At 51.5% G+C, this 21674-nt stretch overlaps 1 protein-coding gene across 1 annotated transcript in view; it reads right to left on the reverse strand.

Moving 5' to 3' along the window:
• Positions 1 to 21674, reverse strand: part of IQGAP1 (IQ motif containing GTPase activating protein 1) — a 108454-nt gene that overhangs the window by 19916 nt on the left and 66864 nt on the right. Inside the window, exons 16-28 of the mRNA XM_062206288.1 lie at positions 15885 to 15975; positions 15519 to 15686; positions 14491 to 14633; positions 11640 to 11810; positions 10957 to 11040; positions 10794 to 10865; positions 10640 to 10709; positions 9955 to 10163; positions 7588 to 7743; positions 6368 to 6531; positions 5731 to 5955; positions 387 to 527; positions 215 to 299 (exon numbers count right to left, since the gene is read on the reverse strand). Of these exons, the coding sequence (XP_062062272.1) occupies positions 215 to 299; positions 387 to 527; positions 5731 to 5955; positions 6368 to 6531; positions 7588 to 7743; positions 9955 to 10163; positions 10640 to 10709; positions 10794 to 10865; positions 10957 to 11040; positions 11640 to 11810; positions 14491 to 14633; positions 15519 to 15686; positions 15885 to 15975 (1779 nt within the window). The remainder of the gene's footprint in view (positions 1 to 214; positions 300 to 386; positions 528 to 5730; positions 5956 to 6367; positions 6532 to 7587; positions 7744 to 9954; positions 10164 to 10639; positions 10710 to 10793; positions 10866 to 10956; positions 11041 to 11639; positions 11811 to 14490; positions 14634 to 15518; positions 15687 to 15884; positions 15976 to 21674) is intronic.

The raw sequence follows: 21674 nt of genomic DNA on the forward strand, positions 1-21674 counted from the left end.
CCACTTGTGTGTGTGCCATTCACATTGCGTAGGAACAACTCCTTTAAAAGCTCCCAGTCAACGGTGAGCTACTGTCAGAACCCACACTCAGGCACTTACTAACGGTCCAGGGTCAGGCCTAGCTTCATAGCTTTTCATCAAAGGGCTACTCGGCCGGGGGCAGTGGGGGGGTGGGGGTGGGGGTGCGGGAACCTGCCGGCTTTCATGTTCTCACCTTCAGCAGTTCATCCTCACCAGCATCCGGGAACTTCTCATGCAGCGAGTCCTTCAGCACCTTGGCAATGAAGCGCATCCCGTAGCTGTGAGATGGACAGAAACCAGTGAGAGGCAGAAGAGGGCGCTGATGCCCGGCTGCCCCTGGGGTCACACCAGCCGCTGGCACTCACGGGATTTTGTCCACGGAGCTGATGATAGCCGACAGGAACTTGTCGGTCACGGCCCGCATGTTCCTGATGGAGTTGTCGAGCCGGGTCTTGACTTCTTCGTGAGCCAGAGCCTGCTCGGGAGTCACGTCATAGGGCAGTTTGCTGGGAAGACAGAGAGTCCCCGCTGTGTCAGAACAGCAGAACAGCAGGCGGGATCGCATCTCTCACACAGAAACACCCGGAGAGACCGGGGAGCTAGGCCCACGCTCACAGACCTGGGAGTGGGGCAGGCTAGAATCTGAAGTTAGACTTTTTTTTTTTTAAAGATTTATTTATTTGAAAGGCAGCGTAGCAGAGAGGGAGGGAAAGAGAGAGAGAAAAATATCTTCCACCACTGGTGCACTCCCTGAATGGCCACAACAGCCAGGTTTGGGCGAGGTCAAAGCCAGGAGCCTGGAACTGCAGCTGGTCTCCCATGAGCGTGGCAGGGGCTCAAGCACTTGGGCCACCTTCTGCTGCTTTCCCTGGAGCAGCAGGACTCAAATCAGCACCAGAGTGGGAACTGGGTGCCTCGAGTGATGTGCCCAGGCACTGTAGTAGGCTCTGGGAAATAAAAGACGAGTAGGGTGCAGTATCTTCTCTTACTGTCTGATGGGAGAGACACACAGATAATAAACACACTGTGCTGTCAGCAAGCAGCTGGCACCAGCGCTGCAGGACAACAGGGAGGGCTTGTACTCAGACTGGGGAAGGAAGGAAGCGTCCCAAAAGGAAGGGACGTCCAAACTCAGGAAACGGAGAGACAGCGTCCCCTGGAGGGCAAAGAAAGGAAAGCGAGGAGAGAAGCCGGAGTGGAAAAGCAAACCGGGACCGAGCCATGGAAGGTCCTAAGACCCTAACAAGTCTGGCTTTTCCTACAAGCCCGCGGGGCCATCGCAAGAGAGCTGTGTTTTCAGGACGCTTGCTCTGAATTACAGACGGACAGTCTGAGATGAGACAGGCAGGAGACTTGTGCCTCAGCTGGTCAAGACTGGGTGCAGGGTGCTGGTGCGGCGTGTGGCTGTCACTGCAGACATGTGCATCCCACACGGGAGCGCCTGGCTTAAGCCCCAGCTCCTCTGCTTCCCATTCAGCTTCCTGCTACTGTGCATCGTGGGAGGCAGCGGAGGGGGCTCGAGTACTCCCCTGTGGGAGACCTGGACTGAATCTGGACCCCTGGCTTGGGCCTGCCTCAGCCCTGGCTATTGCATGCATTTAGGGAGTGAACCAGGGCATGGGAGTCTCTCTCTCTACTTTTCAAATAAAATTAAAATAAATCAGAAAAATTTTAAAAAATGATGGAAAGGGATGGCAGAAGAGGAATTTAGCGTCACAGTTAAGATGTCTGTTCTGTGGCGTGGTTGGTAAAGCTGCCGCCTGCAATGCCACCATCCCATTTGTGTGCCGGTTTGTGTCCCGGCTGCTCCACTTCCAACCCAGCACCTTACTAGTGTGCCTGGGAAAGCAGCAAAAGATGGCCCAAGTGTTTGGGCCCTTGACATCCACGTGAGAGACAGATGAAGCTCTTGGCTTTGGCTTGGCCCAGCTTTGGCCATTGTGCTCATCTGGGGAGAGGACCAGCAAATGGAAGATACTTTCCTCTCCCTAGCTCTGAATTTCTAAACAAATAAACAAATCTTAGAAAGATACATAAAGATGTCTGCATCCCACACAGGAGTGCCCGGTCTGATTCCCAGCTCCGGCCCCAGGAGTCAGCTTCCTGCCAGTGCAGACCCTGGGCAGCAGCAGTAGTCGGGTTCCTGCCGCTCACACAGGAGTGCACCACTGAGTTCCTGGCTCACAGCTTTGTCCAGCCCAAATCCAGCCACTGCAGGCATTTGCAGAATGAACCAACACACGGGAGTTCTCTGTATCTCTGCCTCAGAAATCATTACAATTTTTTTTAATTATTAAAAAAAAACCCTCAGAAATGATATGGGCATGAAGAAAGCTGTAGCAGTGGAACCACAAGAGGAGACCAGGCAGACATCAAGCAGTCACAATGGGGCTTGGCAACGCTTTGGATACGGGTAAGGAAGAGCCCATCGCGGGCAGGAAGCGCAGCAGGGCACTGATGGCTTCTCTCAGGGAGAGGGACAGAGCTGGTCAGAAGGAACCGGCGCGAGGACAGACAGGACACAGGGCCTGGGCTGCGTCAGGAGAACACAGAGAGGGAGACGAAGTGAACTGAGGCGTGGAGACGGAGCGTCTGAGACTCCAGTGGGGAATCATCTCGGATGAGCCAGGTGGGCCTGAACCCAACCTCGGCAGCCTCACCAGAGAGCAGAGGCAGGAGATCTGGGAGCGGGGAGGGCCCGGCTGGACCCTCGTTTCAGCCCAGGATGACTGCGGGTGTCCACCTGCAGAACTGTGAGAACAAAGTTCTGTGGTTTGAAAGTCACCCGCGCTGGAGAGGCTTGTGGAGCTGCCCCTCGGAGACGGGAACAAGCAGACAGGGAGACAGCTCCATTTGTCACGGTGCGGCAGAATCATAACCTCAGGTAGACTACGAATCCATGAATCCAGCAAACATCAATGAAAACACTCCATGACAAACAACTGGCGCTATGAAACCTGTAGTCGAGTATCGTGTATTTTATTATTTATAAGTTGTGTGCTACACACCTATTGTATCACTAAAATTTACATTGACATTATGTGTATAACATTTAAAAAAGTCCTAACAAGCAAAAGGAATGACAGGAACGGCTGTAGTCAGAGACTAGAATATTAAATTTTTTGAGATTCCATGTGTGTGATGTGCGAGGTAAAGGCGGCTGGTCCAGCACCTGACACCATGTGCTTACAGGCTCCCAGCACACTGCCACGCCCCCGTCAGCGACACCCAGAGGGACTGAAGTGCGCAGAGGATGCTAGGTCTGGCAGCTGAGAAGCCTGTGTGCCTCAGCAGGTACCTAGGTTCAATCCTCAACTTCAGCTCCTCACTCCACTTCCTGCTACTGCACGCCCTGAGTTGGTGGTGATGGCTCAAGCGGGTATGTCCCTGCCACCCACGTGGGCGACTTGGATGGAGTTCTCAGATCCTGGCGGCAAGGCCTGGCCTCAGACTGCTGCGGGCACACGCAGAGTGAACCAGCAGATGGGAGCTGGCTTGCTCTCGTTCTCTCTCTCTGCCTCTCAAATAAATAAATAAACATAATTTGTCTAGTTATTAAAATTCATCTCCATTTTACAAAAAGGAAAAGAAGACACCAGTTTCTTATAGGCATTCCCAAGAAAAAACACCCTGAAATGTCCCATGGAATTCTGGTCTAAAAACAGACTCCTGGGCCTTCAAAAGAAATAATGTAGTGGCCGTGAGCCAGCACCCACACTGCTATTGTCTAGGGATGCCCTGGGCTGCAGGTAAAAGCTGCCAGATGAGTATCACCGTGGGCTGACCACATTCAGGAGGTAGGTCAGACGTGTGCAGACCAAAAACTGTTTTATCACGTCCACCGATGACGTGACTCCTGGTGACAAGCTTACAGAGTTCTGGGAACCAAATTGGATGCCAAATGATTCCTTACGGGGGATAAGTCCTTTCTAGAAGTGAGCAGAATGTTCTGCTCTCTCCCCAGGGTACAGCAGAGCAGCACTATTCAACGTGTGGGCCACTGTCAGTCTAAAGACCAGTCAGGGGCTGGCGCTGTGGCTCAGTGGGTTAATGCCCTGGCCTGAAGTGCTGGCATCCCATATGGGTGCCGGTTCTAGTCTCGGCTGCAACTCTTCCAATCCAGCTCTCTGCTATGGCCTGGGAAAGCAGTGGAAGATGGCCCAAGTCCTTGGGCCCCTGCACCCACATGGGAGACCCAGAAGAAACTCCTGGCTCCTGGCTTTGGATCGGCGCAGTTCCGGCCATTGGAGGCCAATTGGGGAGTGAAACGTCGGATGGAAGACCTCTCTCTCTCTGCTTCTCCTCTCTCTGTGTAACTCTGACTTTCAAATAAATAAATCTTTAAAAAAATAATAAAGACCAGTCAAAGACACGATAAGGAGACTGGGTCAGAACGTAAGTCAACGTGTCGCCTCCTCTGAGAAAGCCTTGCCACAGAGAAAACATCACTGAACCAAACTGCGCGCCAGCAACACAGACGGCGCTCTGCACAGCTCTGCAAACTAAGCTTTGGATGGCGATGGCGTGGACAGCCACTCCTAAACTCCAGAGGGCTGCAAGCATGAGCTAACCCAACTTCCCAGGGAAAAAACACTGCTCACCAAGCTCACCTCTCTGTTCCTCGCCCACACAGAAGAAAACCAGAAACGCTGAGGCTCTCTGAACACAATTATCCCAGCCTCACAAACAGCCACACCTTTGCTTCTGATGTTAATCTTGGTGGTTGAACCATGGCCTAGCACAGCGAGCTCCTGTAACTTACTAACTTTGTTGGTCCAACTGTCAGGATTGCAGGGCAGCAGGCCGTTCACCCCAGACTGAAGGAACACGGTGATATCACTCGAGCTGTATGACCATCTCTGGTCATGGCAGGGTCTTTGCACGTCCTCAATTCTCCACCTTAGAGCACTCAGCACCCAGTGATCAGCGAGCAGGGCCAGCCCCACCTCACCATTCAGGCTTCACACAGGCTCTCCCCTAAGCACCCTACCCACATCAGCTCCCTCCTGCACTCTGCAATACCCTACATAAAGCTCCCCTCAGTCCGTAATTATGGTTTATTTTTATGCGCCTGTTTGCTGTTTCCCACCTGCTAACCTATTAAGAGGGCAGGCAGCATGCCTGCCGTTCATCCCTGGATGCGCCCCCACTGACTGCAACACTGCACGTGTCACTAACACAGGGCCCGGCACACAGTAACAGCAAGTGTTGGCTAAGGAAATGCATTCATTACTGGCCAACAACTTTTTTTTTTTTTTTTTTGACAGGCAGAGTTAGACAGTGAGAGAGAGAGACAGAGAGAGAAAGGTCTTCCTTTGCCGTTGGTTCACTCCCCAAATGGCCGCTACGGCCAGCGCTCCGCTGACCCGAAGCCAGGAGCCAGGTGCTTCCTCCTGGTCTCCCATGTGGGTGCAGGGCCCAAGTGCTATCCTCCACTGCCTTCCCAGGCCACAGCAGAGAGCTGGACTGGAAGAGGAGCAACGACACACAACCAGTGCCCCAAGCGGGACTAGAACCCGGGGTGCCGGCACTGCAGGTGGAGGATTAGCCAAGTGAGCTGCGGCACCAGCCCGGGCCAACAATTTTAAAGAACAGTTTTCTACGGAAACTACTGGAGCGATTATTAGTTGGTGGTGATTTTCACTTAAAAAAACAAAAAAGAATAAAAATAAGAAAACCGTGAAAGGAAAAGCGTTATGGTTACCATACCTTGCCTCCCCTGTCTGAGACTCCATCTGGTTAACCCAAGATTTGTAAATATCCACCGGGTCTGTTTTGATGTTGAGGGATTTGTCATCCATAATTTCCTTTACAACAGGGGCCAAGATCTGTCTCAGGGCATTCTGGCCCCGGGCACCACGGTTGAAGCTTACAACCATCTTAATAACCGTAGGGTTTCCGGTCACAATCTCTTGAATCTGATCCACCTTCGACCTATAAAACAGCAAATATAAATTTTGTGTAAGTTAATAGGGGATCCATGAGCTCAGAGAGCCTGGCTCCTGACAGAGCCTCTCCAGAAACACTTCCCGGCACTCGGAGGGCCTTCCTGCAGCCACACTCTCTCCACGGAGTCACGCTCAGGCCCTCTATTAAACACACACGCAGAACCCGCACGTCTCAATCAGCTGAGTCTGCCACAATACCTTAACAGGCAACCTTCCCAAGGTCAATCCGGCAAATCTTTGATTCTACCTCTACTTCAGAAGCAGCAACACTTTGAATCGGTAATTTTAAGAGTGGATGCTTCTTCAGAGTCTCCCTCACGGATTTACTGACATCAAGGAGAGGCACAGGAGGGCCTGCGCCACACCCCGCCCCGCCCCCTGCGGAAATCTGCTCCTACTTGATTTCCTCCTGGAGAGCCGTCTTAAAGAGCCGCAGGAGCAGGTACTCCTCCCGCTGGTTGGACGCGTAGTTGTAGAGTGTGAAGATCACAGAGTCCATGAACTTGGTGGACTTATTCTGGGGCATCTGAAAGATCAGCTTGGCCAGGTAGGTGGGGTTGGTCTGCAATAAAACCCAGGGGTGAGTGACTGCCGTACGCGTGTGCCGCATAATCACATTTCAGTCTATCTACACAGTGGTGTGCCGGTGAGATTAAGACAGAGCTGAGGACGTCCCACTGCCTGGTGGCGGCACAGCCGTGGAAAGGTCACAGCACAATAGACGACTCACATGTTACCGGTGCTGTCGGCATAAGACCACCCACTTCAATGCAGTCCCATGAAAGTACAGCACATACGATCATGTGCAGGATGGGACACTCAATGGTGACCATGAACAACTGTGTTACTGTCTGTATTCACGGCAGACCTCTTCCCGTTGCAGTAGTGTACTCCTTCCTGGTGGCTGATCGTAAGCTTATGGTGCGACAGGATGCCATGAAAGGGGCAGTAGCTTCACGCGTTCTCGAATTCACATCAAGAGGCCACACTGAGGGGCTAGCGTTGTGGCATAGTGCGTTAAGCTGCTACTTGCAGCACTAGCATCTGGTATCAGAGTGCTGGTTCTAGCTCCAGCTGTTCTGCTTCCAATCCAGATTCTCCTAATGCACCTGGGAAGGCAGTGGGTGATGGCCCCAGTCCTTGGGCCCCTGCACCCATGTGGGAGACCCAGGTGGAGTTCCTGGCTCCTGCGTTCAGCCCAGCCCTGCCCAGTCCTGGCTACTGTGGCCATTTGGGGAGGATACCGGTAGAAGGAAGATTTTTTGTCACTTTGCCTTTCAAATAAATAAATAACACTTTAAAAAAAAAGGCCTCTCTGAGTGACTGCCTTGTATCTAGCTTTGTGTGAGCACACTCTGTGTTTGCATAATGATGAAACTGCCTAGCAACACACTTCTCAGATCATGCTCTTCTCACTAAGCAAGGCATAACTGTACCATGAAACTGGTAAAAATATATACATTTTTTAACTTGAACGGTCAGAACACCCATGAAGAAAATAAGGCAGCCCTTCACATACCCCTCAGTGGGTATCAGAAATATTGCTAGAGAGATCAGTTAGGTTTCCTTGGGGAAAAGTAAATTAAGTTTAACAATACCAAGTCCAGGAGCCACTTACCTGCAATAAATAAAACAGGTGTTGATAAGCTTCCAGCTTCTCTCTCTTCTCCTTGCTCAAAGCCTTGAGGCCTCCCTTCTGCTTATTTATCATCATCATGTCAGACAACTGCTCCTTATTTTTTTTGGTAAGTTTTTTACTGTGGGAAACCACATCCTGGAAGTGAAACCCAACACAAAGATCAGAACACTGTCAGAGATGGAGCCCTGAGCACCGTGGAGAGGCCTGCCGGCGTCTGCGGAGGCCCACTGCACTGGCAGGGTCTCGCTAAACAGCTCCCGGCTGCTGCGTTCTGGCCTGCTTCCGTCACAACAATCCAGCTCATCCCCGCCTCAATCTTCCCATGAAGACCTTGAGCCACAAACACGTCCACTGACTCAGGACACCAACTTCTGGGTCTCTGTCTTAACTACAATAAATACGTGGAGCTATCAACTGCGATTTTATTTCCAATGAAAACTCAGAAAACAATCTAAAAGTCAAATTGCAGGAAGGAAAAGTAGCAATCTAACAGATTATTATGCTGCCATTAAAAACAGTATTTGGGGGGCAAGCATTCAGCCTAGTGGTTGAGACACTCAGTGGGCCCCACGCACCCCACATCAGAGTGCATGGATTCTGTGCCCTGGTAATGGACATCTTGGGAGGCAGTGGTGATGGCTCAAGTCACTGGGTTTATCCTGTCACATGGGAGCCCTGGATGGACTTCAGCCCCAGGTAAAAACTCTAAAATAAATTTAAAAATTTAAAATAACATTTATGGGGCGTGGTTAAGACACCTGCATTTCACACTGGGTTGCCTGGGTCTGATGTTTGGCTCTGACTCCTGACTTCAGCTTCCCACCAACACAAACCCTGGGAGGCAGTGGTGGTGACTCAGGTAACTGGGTTTCTACCACCATATGGGACACCCAGATTGAGTTCTTGGCTCCTGGTTTCGGGCCTGGCTGTTGTGGGCTTTTGGGGGAGTGAATCAGCAAATGAGAGTGCTCTCCCTGGCTCTGTCTCTCTATCAAATAAAAAATTATTAGATTTGTGACTATATATAAGAGTTGCATCCTATAATATGAAGTAAAAACAGTTTACTGGGGCTGGCGCTGTAGTGTAAGAGGTAAAGCCGCTGCCTGCAGGGCTGGCATCCTGTATGGGCGGTGGTTTGAGTCCTGGCTGCTCCACTTCCAATCCAGCTCTGTGCTATGGCCTGGGAAAGCAGTGGACGATGGCCCAAGTCCTTGGGCCCCTGCACTCCTGTGGGAGACCCGGACGAGGTTCTTGGCTCCTGGGTTCGGATCGACCCAGCTCTGGCCGTGGTAGCCGTGTAGGGAGTGAACCAGTGGATGGAAGAGTTCTCTCTCTCTGCCTCGGCCTCTGCCTTATAACTGCCTTTCAGGGGCCGAGGCTGTGGCACAGCAGGTTAACACCCTGGACTGAAGCGCCAACGGATGTATGGGTGGTGGTTCGAGTCCTGGCTGCTCCACTTCTGATCCAGCTCCCTGCTATGGCCTGGGAAAGCAGTGGAAGATGACCCAAGTCCTTGGACCCCTGCACTCCTGTGGGAGACCCGGAGGAGGCTCCTGGCTCCTGACTTCGGATCGGTGCAGCTCTGGTCGTCGAGGCCAATTGGGGAGTGAACCATCGGATGGAAGACCTCTCTCTCTCTCTCTGCCTCTCCTCTCTCTGTGTAACTCTGACTTTCAAATAAATAAATAAATCTAAAAAAAAAAAAAAAAAAAAGCCGGCGCCACGGCTCAATAGGATAATCCTCCGCCTTGCGGCGCCGGCACACCAGGTTCTAGTCCCGGTCAGGGCGCCGGATTCTGTCCCGGCTGCCCCTCTTCCAGGCCAGCTCTCTGCTGGGGCCCGGGAGTGCAGTGGAGGATGGCCCAAGTCCTTGGGCCCTGCACCCCAAGGGAGACCAGGAGAAGCACCTGGCTCCTGCCTTCGGGTCAGCGCGGTGCGCCGGCCGCAGCAGCCATTGGAGGGTGAACCAACGGCAAAGTTAGACCTTTCTCTCTGTCTCTCTCTCTCTCACTGTCCACTCCACCTGTCAAAAAAAATTAAAAAAAAAAAAAAAAAAAACAACAACAACAACAAAACACCACACCAAAAAAAACACATTCTGCCTTTCAAATAAATAAATAAATCTTAAAAAAAGCATACACACACAAGATGCTTGTTAGATGCTGGAATTAGGGGAGAATTCTCATCTTCTTTTCTCTGCCTAAAATTTTGTAAAATTGTTTTATTTCTTCTATAACTAAAAAATAATAATTTATGGCATGAGCTGAGAAGCAAGTGAACCACAGCCTCCCTGTGGCAGGGGTGACAGAGCGGGGGCAGCTCCGGGCCCCCGGCGCCGGGCCGTACCTGCAGCGTGATTTTGTTCTTCACCAGCAGCCCGATTTTGATGTCCATGAGGTTGAGGTCATTCTCCAGCTGCTGGTTGGAGCGAATGAGGGTGATCACCTCTTCTCGCAGCTTCATGAGGTCGAGCTCCTCCTGGAAATCCTGGTCACTCTGGTCCAGCAAGTGCACAAATTTTCGGACCACGATCATGGGAGGGTCCTCGGCGTTGACTGACAGAAAGAAAACACGCATCAGACAAAGAACAGAGTTGCCAGAAAAACTTCTGAGTCTCAGGAAAGACAAGGGCACTTTAAAAAGTTCATGGAAAATGAGATGCAGAGATGAATTTATTTTGGTGAAAAAAGTTTTGAAATCTATGAGTTTTTTTCGTACTACACATTTCCATGAACTTTCTCAAGATCCTCGTATCAGCACTGTCTTGAAAAAAGTAGCTCTCTTCACACCCAATGTTCTGTTCACTTCTAAGATGTGTTAAGACAGCCATCAAGGACGGCCTGCTTGGTCATGCTGTCAACACAGCTAGCAATGAGACACAAGCCAGGCGTCAGCAAAGGGGCTTCACTCACAAGCAGCACCTGCCCGCCTAGGCCTTGCCTTCGGGACAACAAGAGATCCACCGAGAATACCCACAAGCTGGTGGTGGTCAACCACGCCTCAGCTCCTCGCTGCTGAGCTAGTTACTCACTGAGAGTCTTGTAGTCGTCACGAGCTTTGTTTGCCCGGATGAAAGCCTGGATTTTGATGATGTCATCGATCTACAGGACCAAAACAGAGAAATTCCTTTGCTCATCTGCCCACCAGAAATACAGCCAAACTGACAGCCCCGGGTGGGTACTTACATGGTCTCGGAAATACTGGAGGCGATCTCTATAGCGCTTTCTGGCTTGGTGCATCCGTGCCAGGGACTGGATCTGCAGAAAGAGAACCTAGGAGTCAGCAGGGCCCTGCACGCCGCACGTCAGCCTTGGTCCCCACGCCGGGAAGCCTGCTCGGTGGCCGTACCTTCACAACTTCATCTCCGTGGGAGCGTAGGTAGGCCAGCCGGTCCTGGTACGCCTTCTTCTGCTTGTACCCCCTCCACTGCGACTGCAACCGTCAGACATTTCCCAAGGATCAGCCAAAGTCGAAACAAAACCTCATCCAGGCTCTTCTGTGTTAGCCCAGTGCAAATTTCACGATGGGGCTTTACCCAGGACCGTGCCCAGCAGGGCCGGGGGAATGAGGGCAGGGATTGTCCCTCCACCGGAACACAAGGGCTGACTCTCACTCCCCTGTCCTCAGCACCGCCATGCACCACTCCAGGCAAGCTAAGAGCAGATCCCCAGTGCACAGAGGAGGAAACAGTTAGAGTCCCCACTCTGGGGGCACCGCAGCCCTAATCCCCAACTCAGCATTCGTTCCGGGACAGTGCACTAGCGAACCTCTCGTTGTCTCTCAGGGTTCAAATCTTACACAAGGGCACAGTCACAGAAGACGGGAAGAGGAGCCCAAGGACCAAGCTCCAGAGAGCACAGCCTGATGGCAGCGTTAGTAAAGCAGCAGGTACTCGTCAAGAGACAAGACAATGAGGTCAGAAGTCAAAAAGAAGAAAAAACCACACTCGGACACTGCGAGGTGAGAGACGCCAGTTTATTCGGCCTGCTCTAGAAGCCCCCTTGCTGCCTGTGTGACGGGCTCTGAAATACCTGAATGCAGGTGATGGCAGGGATTTGCTTCTTCAGGAAGTTCATCCTGGACTGGAATTCTTGTCGAACCAGGTACCCGCGGCAGCAGGCCTGCAGCTTGGTGATCAGGCCCTCGTTGGCCAGCCACAGCTGTTCTCGGTTATACGCAGCAGTCACCCCGGAGATGGAACTCTGCAAAAAGCATTGCAGGCGTCCGCAGGTGAGAAGAGACACAGCCACAGTGTTCCACCAACAGCGGCTGCTAGATCTTTAAGCAAAGGGGACGGAGACGTTGGGCCTGCTTTTCAGCTGTTCTCACATCAAAAAGAAAAAAAAAATCATCAACAAAAACTTGATCCTCCTTTATCTCATTTCTGCACCCATCTATCAGACACTGAGTCTGCTTGGCGCTGTGCTGGCTGATGTGGGTCTCTGCCGACAAGCATACAGAGTGACAGAGCGGAGACCAAGCTCCTGCGAATGCCACAGAGGGGACGGCTGACAGCCTCGCCCCAGGGAGCCTACAAATGGTCTTCAGGGTTTGGACTGACTCCAGGTACTGGAAAATCAGCAAATTCCCAAGCAAAGGAATAAAATGACCAGGATTTTTTTCCCCTCCGAAAACCAGCGATGTTAGCAGAGTGGCAGCAGGGGGGTGAACGAGAACGCTGGGGTCACAGTGAGAGTCATTTGGGCTCAGAGGGGGCGCAGAGAGAGGGGGTGCTGAGAGCATCTACTGCCCTCCCGCCAGCCGCGGTGATGAGCTTCTGTGTCGGAGGCTCAGCTTTGTTTCTGGACAGCGACGTGTGCACCTAGAAGACGACCTGAGCTGGGGGGGTGGCTCGGGGCTGCGAGCAGAAGCAGCTGGGTGAGACCTTAGGGAAAGCAACACAGACAGCAGCCCTGCAGTGTCAACTCTAGCATTAGCCGTTTACACTAGGTCAGCCTCCCCCCAACACACTCTGTGTTTGAGGGCTCTGCTGACCTCTAGATGGCCAATGCAGAGGCAGACCTGGTGGTGAGGAACAGGGCTGCCATCCGGGGCTGCCACAGGTGAGAATCCTGGCATCGCTCAAGCAGAGGTGGAGAAACGAAGACACAGGAGGGGGAGCGGGGAGCCTTCAGAAAAGGGAGAGCCAGAGCTGCACTGGAGAAGCCCAGGAAGTGAGGGTGCGGGGAAGGCACGCAGAGGGGTCAGATACGATGGCCACCTCGGGGTCAGATAGATGGCCACCTGACCAAGTCAGCAGGTAAAAGGCCGCTGGTGAATCCAAAGCAAGAGCTTCACTGAAGTCACAGCGGGATAGGAAACATCTCACTGGGGGCTGGGAAGCAGAGGGCAACGGAGAACGAACCAGCGACGGGCAAACTAACTTCCAAGGAACTGCGCAAGGACAGAGCAAGGGCTTTCTGTTTTCTGTCTTATTTAAAAGACCAGGGAGCCGGCAGCAGGAGCATCACCTGGGGGCTTGACAGAAATGCAGGTTCTCAGGTGCCACCCTAGACCACAGACCCCCGTCTCCATTCTAACAGGGTCTCCAGGAGGTTTGTGTACACGTGTTCTAACAACACTGATGCGGGTGGCAGAGGAGGAACTGAAAACTAGAGACGAGGGAAAGCATAAGATCTGCAAAACACTGCCAAGGATGGGATCAGGTGGCCCACCAGGGAGCTTAGGAAAGCAGAGACTTTTGTGCAGGGAGGAACTGATGGAGTCGTCAGTGGAAATTCTCAGAGAGTGGAGAGTGGCAGGAGCCACACTTGAAAGCCACTAATTCTGGGGCGAAGGCAGGAGGTCAGATCACATGCTCAAACTGAGGCGACGTCACTCCTCTCTCAATTCTTAGGTCTACGTGCAAAACACTGCCTAAGCACGGGTGTCTCTCTGGAGGTCAGCAAGATTCTCAGAGGGGTACCTAGCCAACAAAAGTTAAAAATCGCTCTGCCAGGGGATGGAGCCCAGCTTCCTGAGCACAGCACCCAAGGCCCCTCTGCCTCCTGTCCCCTGCACCTGCCCCGAGCTGGCCAACAGCACCCTTCACTTCCCCTGCACCTGCCCCGAGCTGGCCAACAGCGCCCTTCACTTCCCTTTGATTAGCCGGTGATCTCCAGGCCTTGGTGCCTCTCCTCAGCACTGCCCATCCTGTTCCCAAGAGTCTTAACACACTGTCTACGCCATCTTCCTCTAAAACAAAATCAGATTTCCCCTTGACATTTCCTTCACTGTGTTAGTAGAGCATCTACGTCTCTGCCTTATTCTCACTACTCAGTTCTGCACCTGCCGTCCTCACAGACAGAACGACCGGAAGGGAGAGATCCGGATCATGCAGGTTTTCTTTACCAACCACACAATGCTACCATTCAGACGCTTTACTAATTTAGGCCTCAGTCACTCCCCCCAAACATTGAAGAGGATTACTGCTAGATAGTTCATCACATACCCTAAATTTTAGTCTAGGGCTCTTCACTCACAGGCCCTAGCGCTCTTTACTAATATTAGCTCTCAAACACTTTTTTGGAGCAGGCGTTGTGGTACAGAGGGTTAACCTTGGCTTTGGATGCCCACATCCTATATCAGAGTGCTGGGGATCAAGTCCCATCTCCGCTTCCGAACCAGCTTCCTGCTAACACACATCTTGGGAGGCAGCAGATGTTGGCCCTGCCTCCCATGTTGGACACCCAGATGGGGTTCCAGGGTCTTGGCTTTGGCCTGGCCCAGTTCCAGCTGTTGTGAGCATGTAAGGTATGAACCAGCAGGTGGAAGACCTCTCTGACTTTCAAATAAAAAGTCAAAATGAATAAACATTTAAAAACCAACCAACCAACCAACCACTTTCTCTCAGCTGCTTCTTGTGTAAGAAGAGTGACCCACCTGGATCTCCTCCCGAGAGAGCTGCCTAGAATTCTGCACGAAATCCGGGGGCTCGTCCCATCCTCCTTGCTGGGTCTCCAGGTTGTGGTAATAGTAATAGCCGCCTTTCACCCAGTGCTTCACCCACTTGCTGCTGTTATCTCCTGGCAGAAAACAAAGGGAAGATAGAAGAATCCAGAACCGCACTCCCCACGCATCTGCACCTGAACCTGCAGGCTCTCCTGGCCAAGTTTACAACGCAGACCCTCCCAAAAGCAGGAGCCTTGATGGCCGAGTGTGATGGCAGGAAGAAAAGATACCTGTGAAGTCCCTTACGGAATTACCCAGGACTAACTTGGTCCTTGCCGACCAAAGCCTGCGTCTAAGTCCTGCATGTCAGAAACTGTTCTGACCCAAGATCTGCAAGCACTTGGCCTCTCCAAGTAAGAACAAAGGGCCGGGGTAGTGGGTAGTAGTGGGTAGTGGTGTAGTGGGTAAAGCCGCCGCTGCAGTGCCGGCATCTCCTATGGGCGCCGGTTCAAGTCCCAGCTGCTCCTCTTTCAATCCAGCTCCCTGCTAATATTCCTGGGAAAGCAGCAGAAGATGGCCCAAGTCCTTGGGGCCCTGCATCCATGTGGGAGACCCAGATAAAGCTCCTGGCTTTGGCCTGGCCCAGCCTTGGTCATTGGGGCCATTTGGGGAGTGAACCAGCAGATGGAAGATCTTTCAATAAATCTTTTAAAAATAAAGAAGAAGAAAGGGTCCTGGAAGGGTCTTTTTTTAGCAGATAAGTTACTGCTAACTGCCTGTCGGCTAGATGATCAGAGCTGCTGACACCTTGTAAAAGATGAACAGTCAGGGAGTTTGCTCCTTCCGCACCCTGGTGAACACAGCAGCTGGGATGTGGCAGGGAGACACACACACTCTAACGTGGGCCTCAGTCTGTCCTTCCTCACTGACGCCTCCTTCCCTACAGCTGTCCATTTCCTCCACATCCGTCCCCTTCCATCCTGAAGTGCTTGGTTTTGTTTCATTCTACCATCACTCACCTGCGGCTAGTTTTTTCTTCTTGGCTTCAGCAAGGTCACTCTGGTAAGTCTCGCCACACTCAGGGATGACTCCGTACAAGCCCACATCAGGGGAACGAAGGGCACTTAGTGTTTTGCCAACATCACCATTTTCAACTGCCTCATTAATGGCAAAGATTCCCAAGGCAACTATCCCAGAAGAGAATTGTTAATAGAACAGTTTAGAAAGCATTGAATCCACACACCAATTCCCTCAACTACACCTACTCACAACGGTTCCCTCCAGCCACCCCAACACTCACTGCCCTGGCCAAGCTCTATAACTCGAAATACAGAGCACCTTGCCATACCCACTGCCACCAAAACAGGAATACAACTGGTACGTACACCTCTGTGCTTCCTGGGTGTCTTTGTTGGACTGCCAGATTCCACCTTGAATTTCATCCAACCATAACACAGCTGACTCATCCTGGGTTTCCTACAGATCATTAAAAACAAAACAGTATTAGGGTGATGAAATCAGGGTATACTAGTTATACACGTGATGAGGGGGCTTCTGGGACTCAATTAGAGCTGGAAAAACTAAAGAGACACATGGATCAGTCAAAGGGAAGAAGGCTCTAAGGGAATGGCTCAGATGCAAGCGAAGGGCTGTGATCTGGATACGGTTTCCGAGTTCCCCAGTGTGGGAGCTGTGGAAGGTCACTGGGGGCACTGCCACTGAGGGACCCCCAAGTTAGCTGCACAGCAAGTCGTCGTTGAAAGGGTAAGGCTGGTCCTCCCCTGGCTCCAGCAGCCCCTCCCACCTCGTGATCTCCCCTCTCCTCCCTCGCGCACACTCCCTCCAGGACATGATCTGCCCTCAGTCTTTTATCAGACACCGAACCAGTGGGACCGCCTGATCTTGGATGCTCCTATGAGCTAAAATAAGCCTCTTTTTTTCATACATACTCGGCTTTGGGTATTTTGTTATAACCATGGAAACTGATGAATGTGTGAACAGTAAACCAAGATGAATTCAAGTGCTTCAGGAGGCCACGGACAGCTAGCTGGTGCAAAAGGAGCAGATAGGTGGGGAGGGAGCCCAGGGACTCTCAGTGTGACGAGGGACAGGGAGGACTGCGAATGCGCAGTGCTTACTCTAAAACACCTCCTTTGCCAATGGCAGTCCCTGAGTCAGCGGCTCCTTTTAAAAGACTGCCAAGTCGCACTTTAATTAGAACCTTTAGAGCCAAGAGTCACACAGCAATCTAAATTTCTGAAACTTCAATGTTCAATCAGTTGCAGGAAACTTAGACACATTTCCACACTACAGAAACACTACAGTGACTGGGGATTCGCTTCCCCAGTACGACCAACAAGGCCTCACTGGCCTTGGCACAGTCTGGGGGCACCAGTGGGGACAGAGTGACCTAGAAGACATTGATTTCCCTCTTCCCAAATACGGCTCTGGGCACTGTTTACAAGCAGCTTATTGGCGCTCCTTTGCTCTGAAGGGCTTCTGAAACCGACCTGGATCAGCAGAAACGTCTTTCTCAAGTTATCTTCCCATTTCCAGGAACCTGGCCATCACCCTGAGTTGAGGCGGTAGCTTGTAGACGAGCTCCTGGTAGCAACCACTGTTCACACCGTTCACACTGCTCACACCACAGGCATCGTGCTGGCCACCGACTCCCAGCACCACAGCCAGAACCGGAAACCAGTGCTAATATGCAGCCACATTTCAGAGATCATACTGATGTTATGGAAGTTTGCCCTTGCTTGCTAAGATGCCTCAAAGGCCTTCATGAACAGCCTTGCCCAACATTAACGTGGCGGCCTTCTCAGAAAAGGCAAGGAACCAAGGTTTATTTTTTTAAGATTTATTTATTTATTTGAAAGGCAGAGTTAGAGAGGGAAAGAAAAAGAAAGAGCTTCCATCTGCTAGTTCACTCCCCAAAGGACCCCCATGGCTGGTCTGAAGCCAGGAGCCTCATCCAGGTCTCCCACAGGGTGCAGGGGCCCAAGGGCTTGGGCCATACCCTGCTGCTTTCCAAGGTGAATTAGCAGGGAGCCGGATGGGAAGCAGTGCAGCAAGGGCTCAAACTGGTGCCCATATGGCTGCCGGCTTCGCAGGCCACAGCTTCACCTGCTGCGTCATGATGCCAGCCGCGGAGCCAGGGGTTTAAGGTGGCCCAGCTGCGAGAGCTATGTTTATGATGATCCTGGCAGACAGCAAAACGAACCTGCTCCTGAGGCTGGAACTGACAGCGACTGGGGCAAACGTAGCTTAGGGACAGAGCTTGTGATGCCCTCATCCAGCATCAGAGTGCTGGTTCAAGCCCCAGCCACTCCGCCTCTGACCCAGCTTCCTGTTAAGGCACTGGGAAAGCAAATGATGGTTCAAGCACTTGAGTTGCTGTTACCCACATGGAAACCCGGACAGAGTTCCTGGTTCCTGGCTTTAGCCTGGCCTAGCCCTGGCTGTTGTAGGCATTTGGGGAGTGAACCAGAAGATGGAAGCTTTCTCTCTCTCTCTGTCTCTCCCTTTCACATAAACATTAAAAAAAATTACCTCAAATTCCACTTAGATAGTTCAGTGTGAATATAGCCAGTCAAGGCAACAACGAAGGAGAGTGAAGACCTCAGGAATCACAGCTGTGTGGCCAGAGAGGGAAGGTCTGGGCTTTGGGGCAAAGTGGTAGCCTCACTGCCCAAGAGTTGAAGCCATGGAACCTTTGGTGAGGCATGGCTTTCCTGCTGGCTCATAGTGGCGAGAGACACGACACGTCACTGAGTAGAGCAGCCGCGACACCCCTGGCCCACAGGGTGCAGACAGAAGGAGAAGGCCCAGGGAAGGCACCTGCTCCTCTCTGATGCAGAGCTTCGGAGGAAAAGGTGACTTAGCCAACCTGTGGTGGTGACAACCCCATCTGCCTGCTACCTCGGGAAAGGAAGAGGAGTAACTAGCATGGGGGAGCAAGTCAGCTGACAGCTGCACAACCTCCTTCCACCACCACCAGTCACCTTCTGTTCCTGAAAACAGAAAATGACCACAAACAACCCCTACAGTCCCAAGAGTAACCGTCGGAAGTGCTAAGCCATGGTTCCAACGTGAAATAATACGAGGTAGCTCCGGGCTTGAGACAACTTAAATGGAGAAGTCAAAAATGGGAGGGTGGAAGGGCCAGGCTCCAAGAGAAGTGACACAGCGGTCTCTGCACCATGAAATCAGAAGCCTTTCCAAGCTCTGAGGCTGATCACACATCAGGCATCCTTGGGCAGAAGCCATCGTAAGCAAAGCTGGGAGGCTCAGCACAGCCTCCTCTGACGGAGAAAGACAGAACTGAGGACGAGTTCCGACCCTGAGGGAGGCGCTCTCTCCCCTTCCCCACGCAGACTAAGAGAGGATTCAGTGAAATCTTCATACACGTTCCTCTGGCAGGCAACAGAGCTACCGTACGAAAAGCAAGAAAAAGACAAAGGGTCAGTGTCTCAGGAAACGCGGTTCAGCAACGCCCTCCCAGACTAAAGGAGAGAGGCGCAGACCACCTCAACTCAGTGTGCGCACAGACGGGCTTCCGCTCTGCTCCAGCTACAGCAAAACCCCAAAATCCTCCCCGCAAAGTCCGTTCCAGGGAGATCACCCAAGATTAACTCAGCTCACCGAGCGGAGCACTAAACCCTGGACGGTTATTGTGGAGAATCCTGAGACAAAGCCGATGTAAGGTGAAAATGCCACACAAGACGTATGAAAGCACAGACGGCGAGCAGCTCTGAGTGAACGCAGAAGAACGTGAGTGCATTTCAGAGGAGCCTACTGAGAGGGGGAACAGAAATAATGATAAAAAGGGACGAACAATGACTGGAGGTAAGAGTTGATGGAGTCACAAGTCATGGGGGTAGGGGGACAAAAAGGGAGAAGGGGTTTAAACAAAGGCTCTTTGTGTACATGTATATATGGACAGCACAAACACACACCTCCAAAGCTGTTTAAAACTCCCTTTAAAGTCTCTCTTTTATTGTGTGGAGTGTTTTGCGTGTGTAATGCTAGATGAAATATCATACATACATGTACATGTATATGCACATGTCTCTGTACATATACACACAGCATACACAAACCCATATGGCATATTTATCCACCACACAACACAAGCACGGACCAGTCAGAATGGTCAGGTATTAACTCTTTAGTTGCTGCACAGTGAAGTTTCGGGAAAGAGCTAGTATTGAGGAGTAGTAGCAGAGATTTGGGAAGGTTTGGACTGCAGTAATGTACCAAATAAGACAGAAACGAGGGGCCGGTGCCGTGGTCACTTGGTTAATCCTCCGCCTGCGGCGCTGGCATCCCATATGGGTGCCGGGTTCTAGTTCCGGTTACTCTTCTTCTAGTCCAGCTCTCTGCTGTGGCCTGGGAAGGCAGTGGAGGATGGCCCAAGTGCTTGGGCCCCTGTACCCACATGGGAGACCAGGAGGAAGCACCTGGCTCCTGGCTTTGGATCAGCACAGCGCCAGCCGTAGCGGCCATTTAGGTGGTAAACCAACGTAAGGAAGACCTTTCTGTCTATCTTTGTCTATCTCTATCTGTCAAAAAAAAAAAAAAAAAAAAGACAGAAATGACATCAATGGAAATGGGAAAAGGTAGAGTAAGGGCCTCTAAAAATCTTCTCCACCATAAAAGCAATAAGAACATTATCAAAAAAAAAAAAAAAAAAAAATCACCAGAATCAACTTTTTCAAATCCACAGAGATTAATCAAGGACTTACAAAAATGAAAGAGGGGCCGGCATTGTGGCACAGCCAGCTAAAATCCCAGACTGCTGTGCCGACATCCCGTATGAATGCAGGTTCAAATCCCAGCTGCTCCACTTCCAATCCAGCTCCCTGCTAATGTGCACCTGGGAAAGCAGTGGAGGATAGCACAAGTGCTTGGGCCCCTGGTCCCATGTGGGAGACCCAAATAAAGCTCCTGGTTTTGGACTCGCCCAGATCTGGCCATTGCAGCCATTTGGGGAGTGAACCAACAGACAGAAGACCTCTCTTTGTCTCTCCCTCTAGCTGCCCTTCAAATAGACAAATAAATAAATCAATCTTTAAAAAAAGAAAAAGAAATAGGAGAGAGCTTATTCAAGAAAAACAGTTGAATCTCAGTAGGAACGGTGAGCTCTGCAGTGCTTTAAACTGTCCTGTCCCTACCACCTTCCTCTTCCTTTGAAATCCCCATCCCCAGAGAACTAGCATTAGGTGACCTGTCGGGTGATGCCCTGTAAGATCACACTTGCCAGCTGTCTTTATTTGATACAACCAACAGCTCACCCAGCACAAACAGCCTTTTATACAGGAGTATTTGTCAAAAACAGTAAGAGGCAAGGATAACACGCTAGGCAAACAGACTGACCAAAAAGAAAGAGAAAGCTGGAGAAGGAGGCTTTCACAGAGAGCTTTGAAAATCCGGCATTTTCCTGGAATGGAGATCCAGAGGGCCACACTGCATGCGTGGACTGTGCACACGCTCAGAAAAGACCTGGGACAGCTCTCCGCTCTCACCCCCAGCAGCCATGGAGATTGCAGGCAAGCACAAAGGGAAGGCCTGGCTGAGTGCTGAAGGCGACACACAGAGCCCTCAGCAAAGGCTGGGCACATCACCTGCTTCAACGCATTTAAGGAGATTTCTGTCAATCATTAGCTGGCCACTAAGTAACCAGGCAGATTTCAGACAGAGTTTATAGATTTCAGAAAAGGCACTAAACAGTAATAACAAAGAGTTGACAACAAACCCTCAGGGGGTGCACTCTGATTTCCGGGGTTCCCACTTATTCCTAAATGCCTGCTTTTCTAAAAATCTCGCTCTCAGGTCCTCACTTGCAAAATGACAAAGAAGGAACAACAGGAGCCAAAGGGACCACGGCCACAGGCGGCCGACTCACTGCACAGGCTGTTTGATGCTTGCCTGGGGACGGGTCACAAGGAAGCGGGCCACCTGAAACATGGTGGAGGCTACAGTCATTGGGGACATTTCGAGGCGAGTGTCTTCTACGCCTACGTGGTTCCGAAGCTGTATGTGAAGCTACATTATGACATCAGTTGGGTAAATCACAGCAAGAGAGTCAGGAGTTGACCTTGTGAAGCCCAGAATGATGGAACACCCCCACTCTGATTTAGACCTGCTGCTGTATACCCCCACCAACCTCCGCC

The sequence above is a fragment of the Lepus europaeus genome, chromosome 11 (assembly GCF_033115175.1).
Source record: "Lepus europaeus isolate LE1 chromosome 11, mLepTim1.pri, whole genome shotgun sequence".
In the NCBI taxonomy this organism is placed as follows: Eukaryota; Metazoa; Chordata; class Mammalia; order Lagomorpha; family Leporidae; genus Lepus; species Lepus europaeus.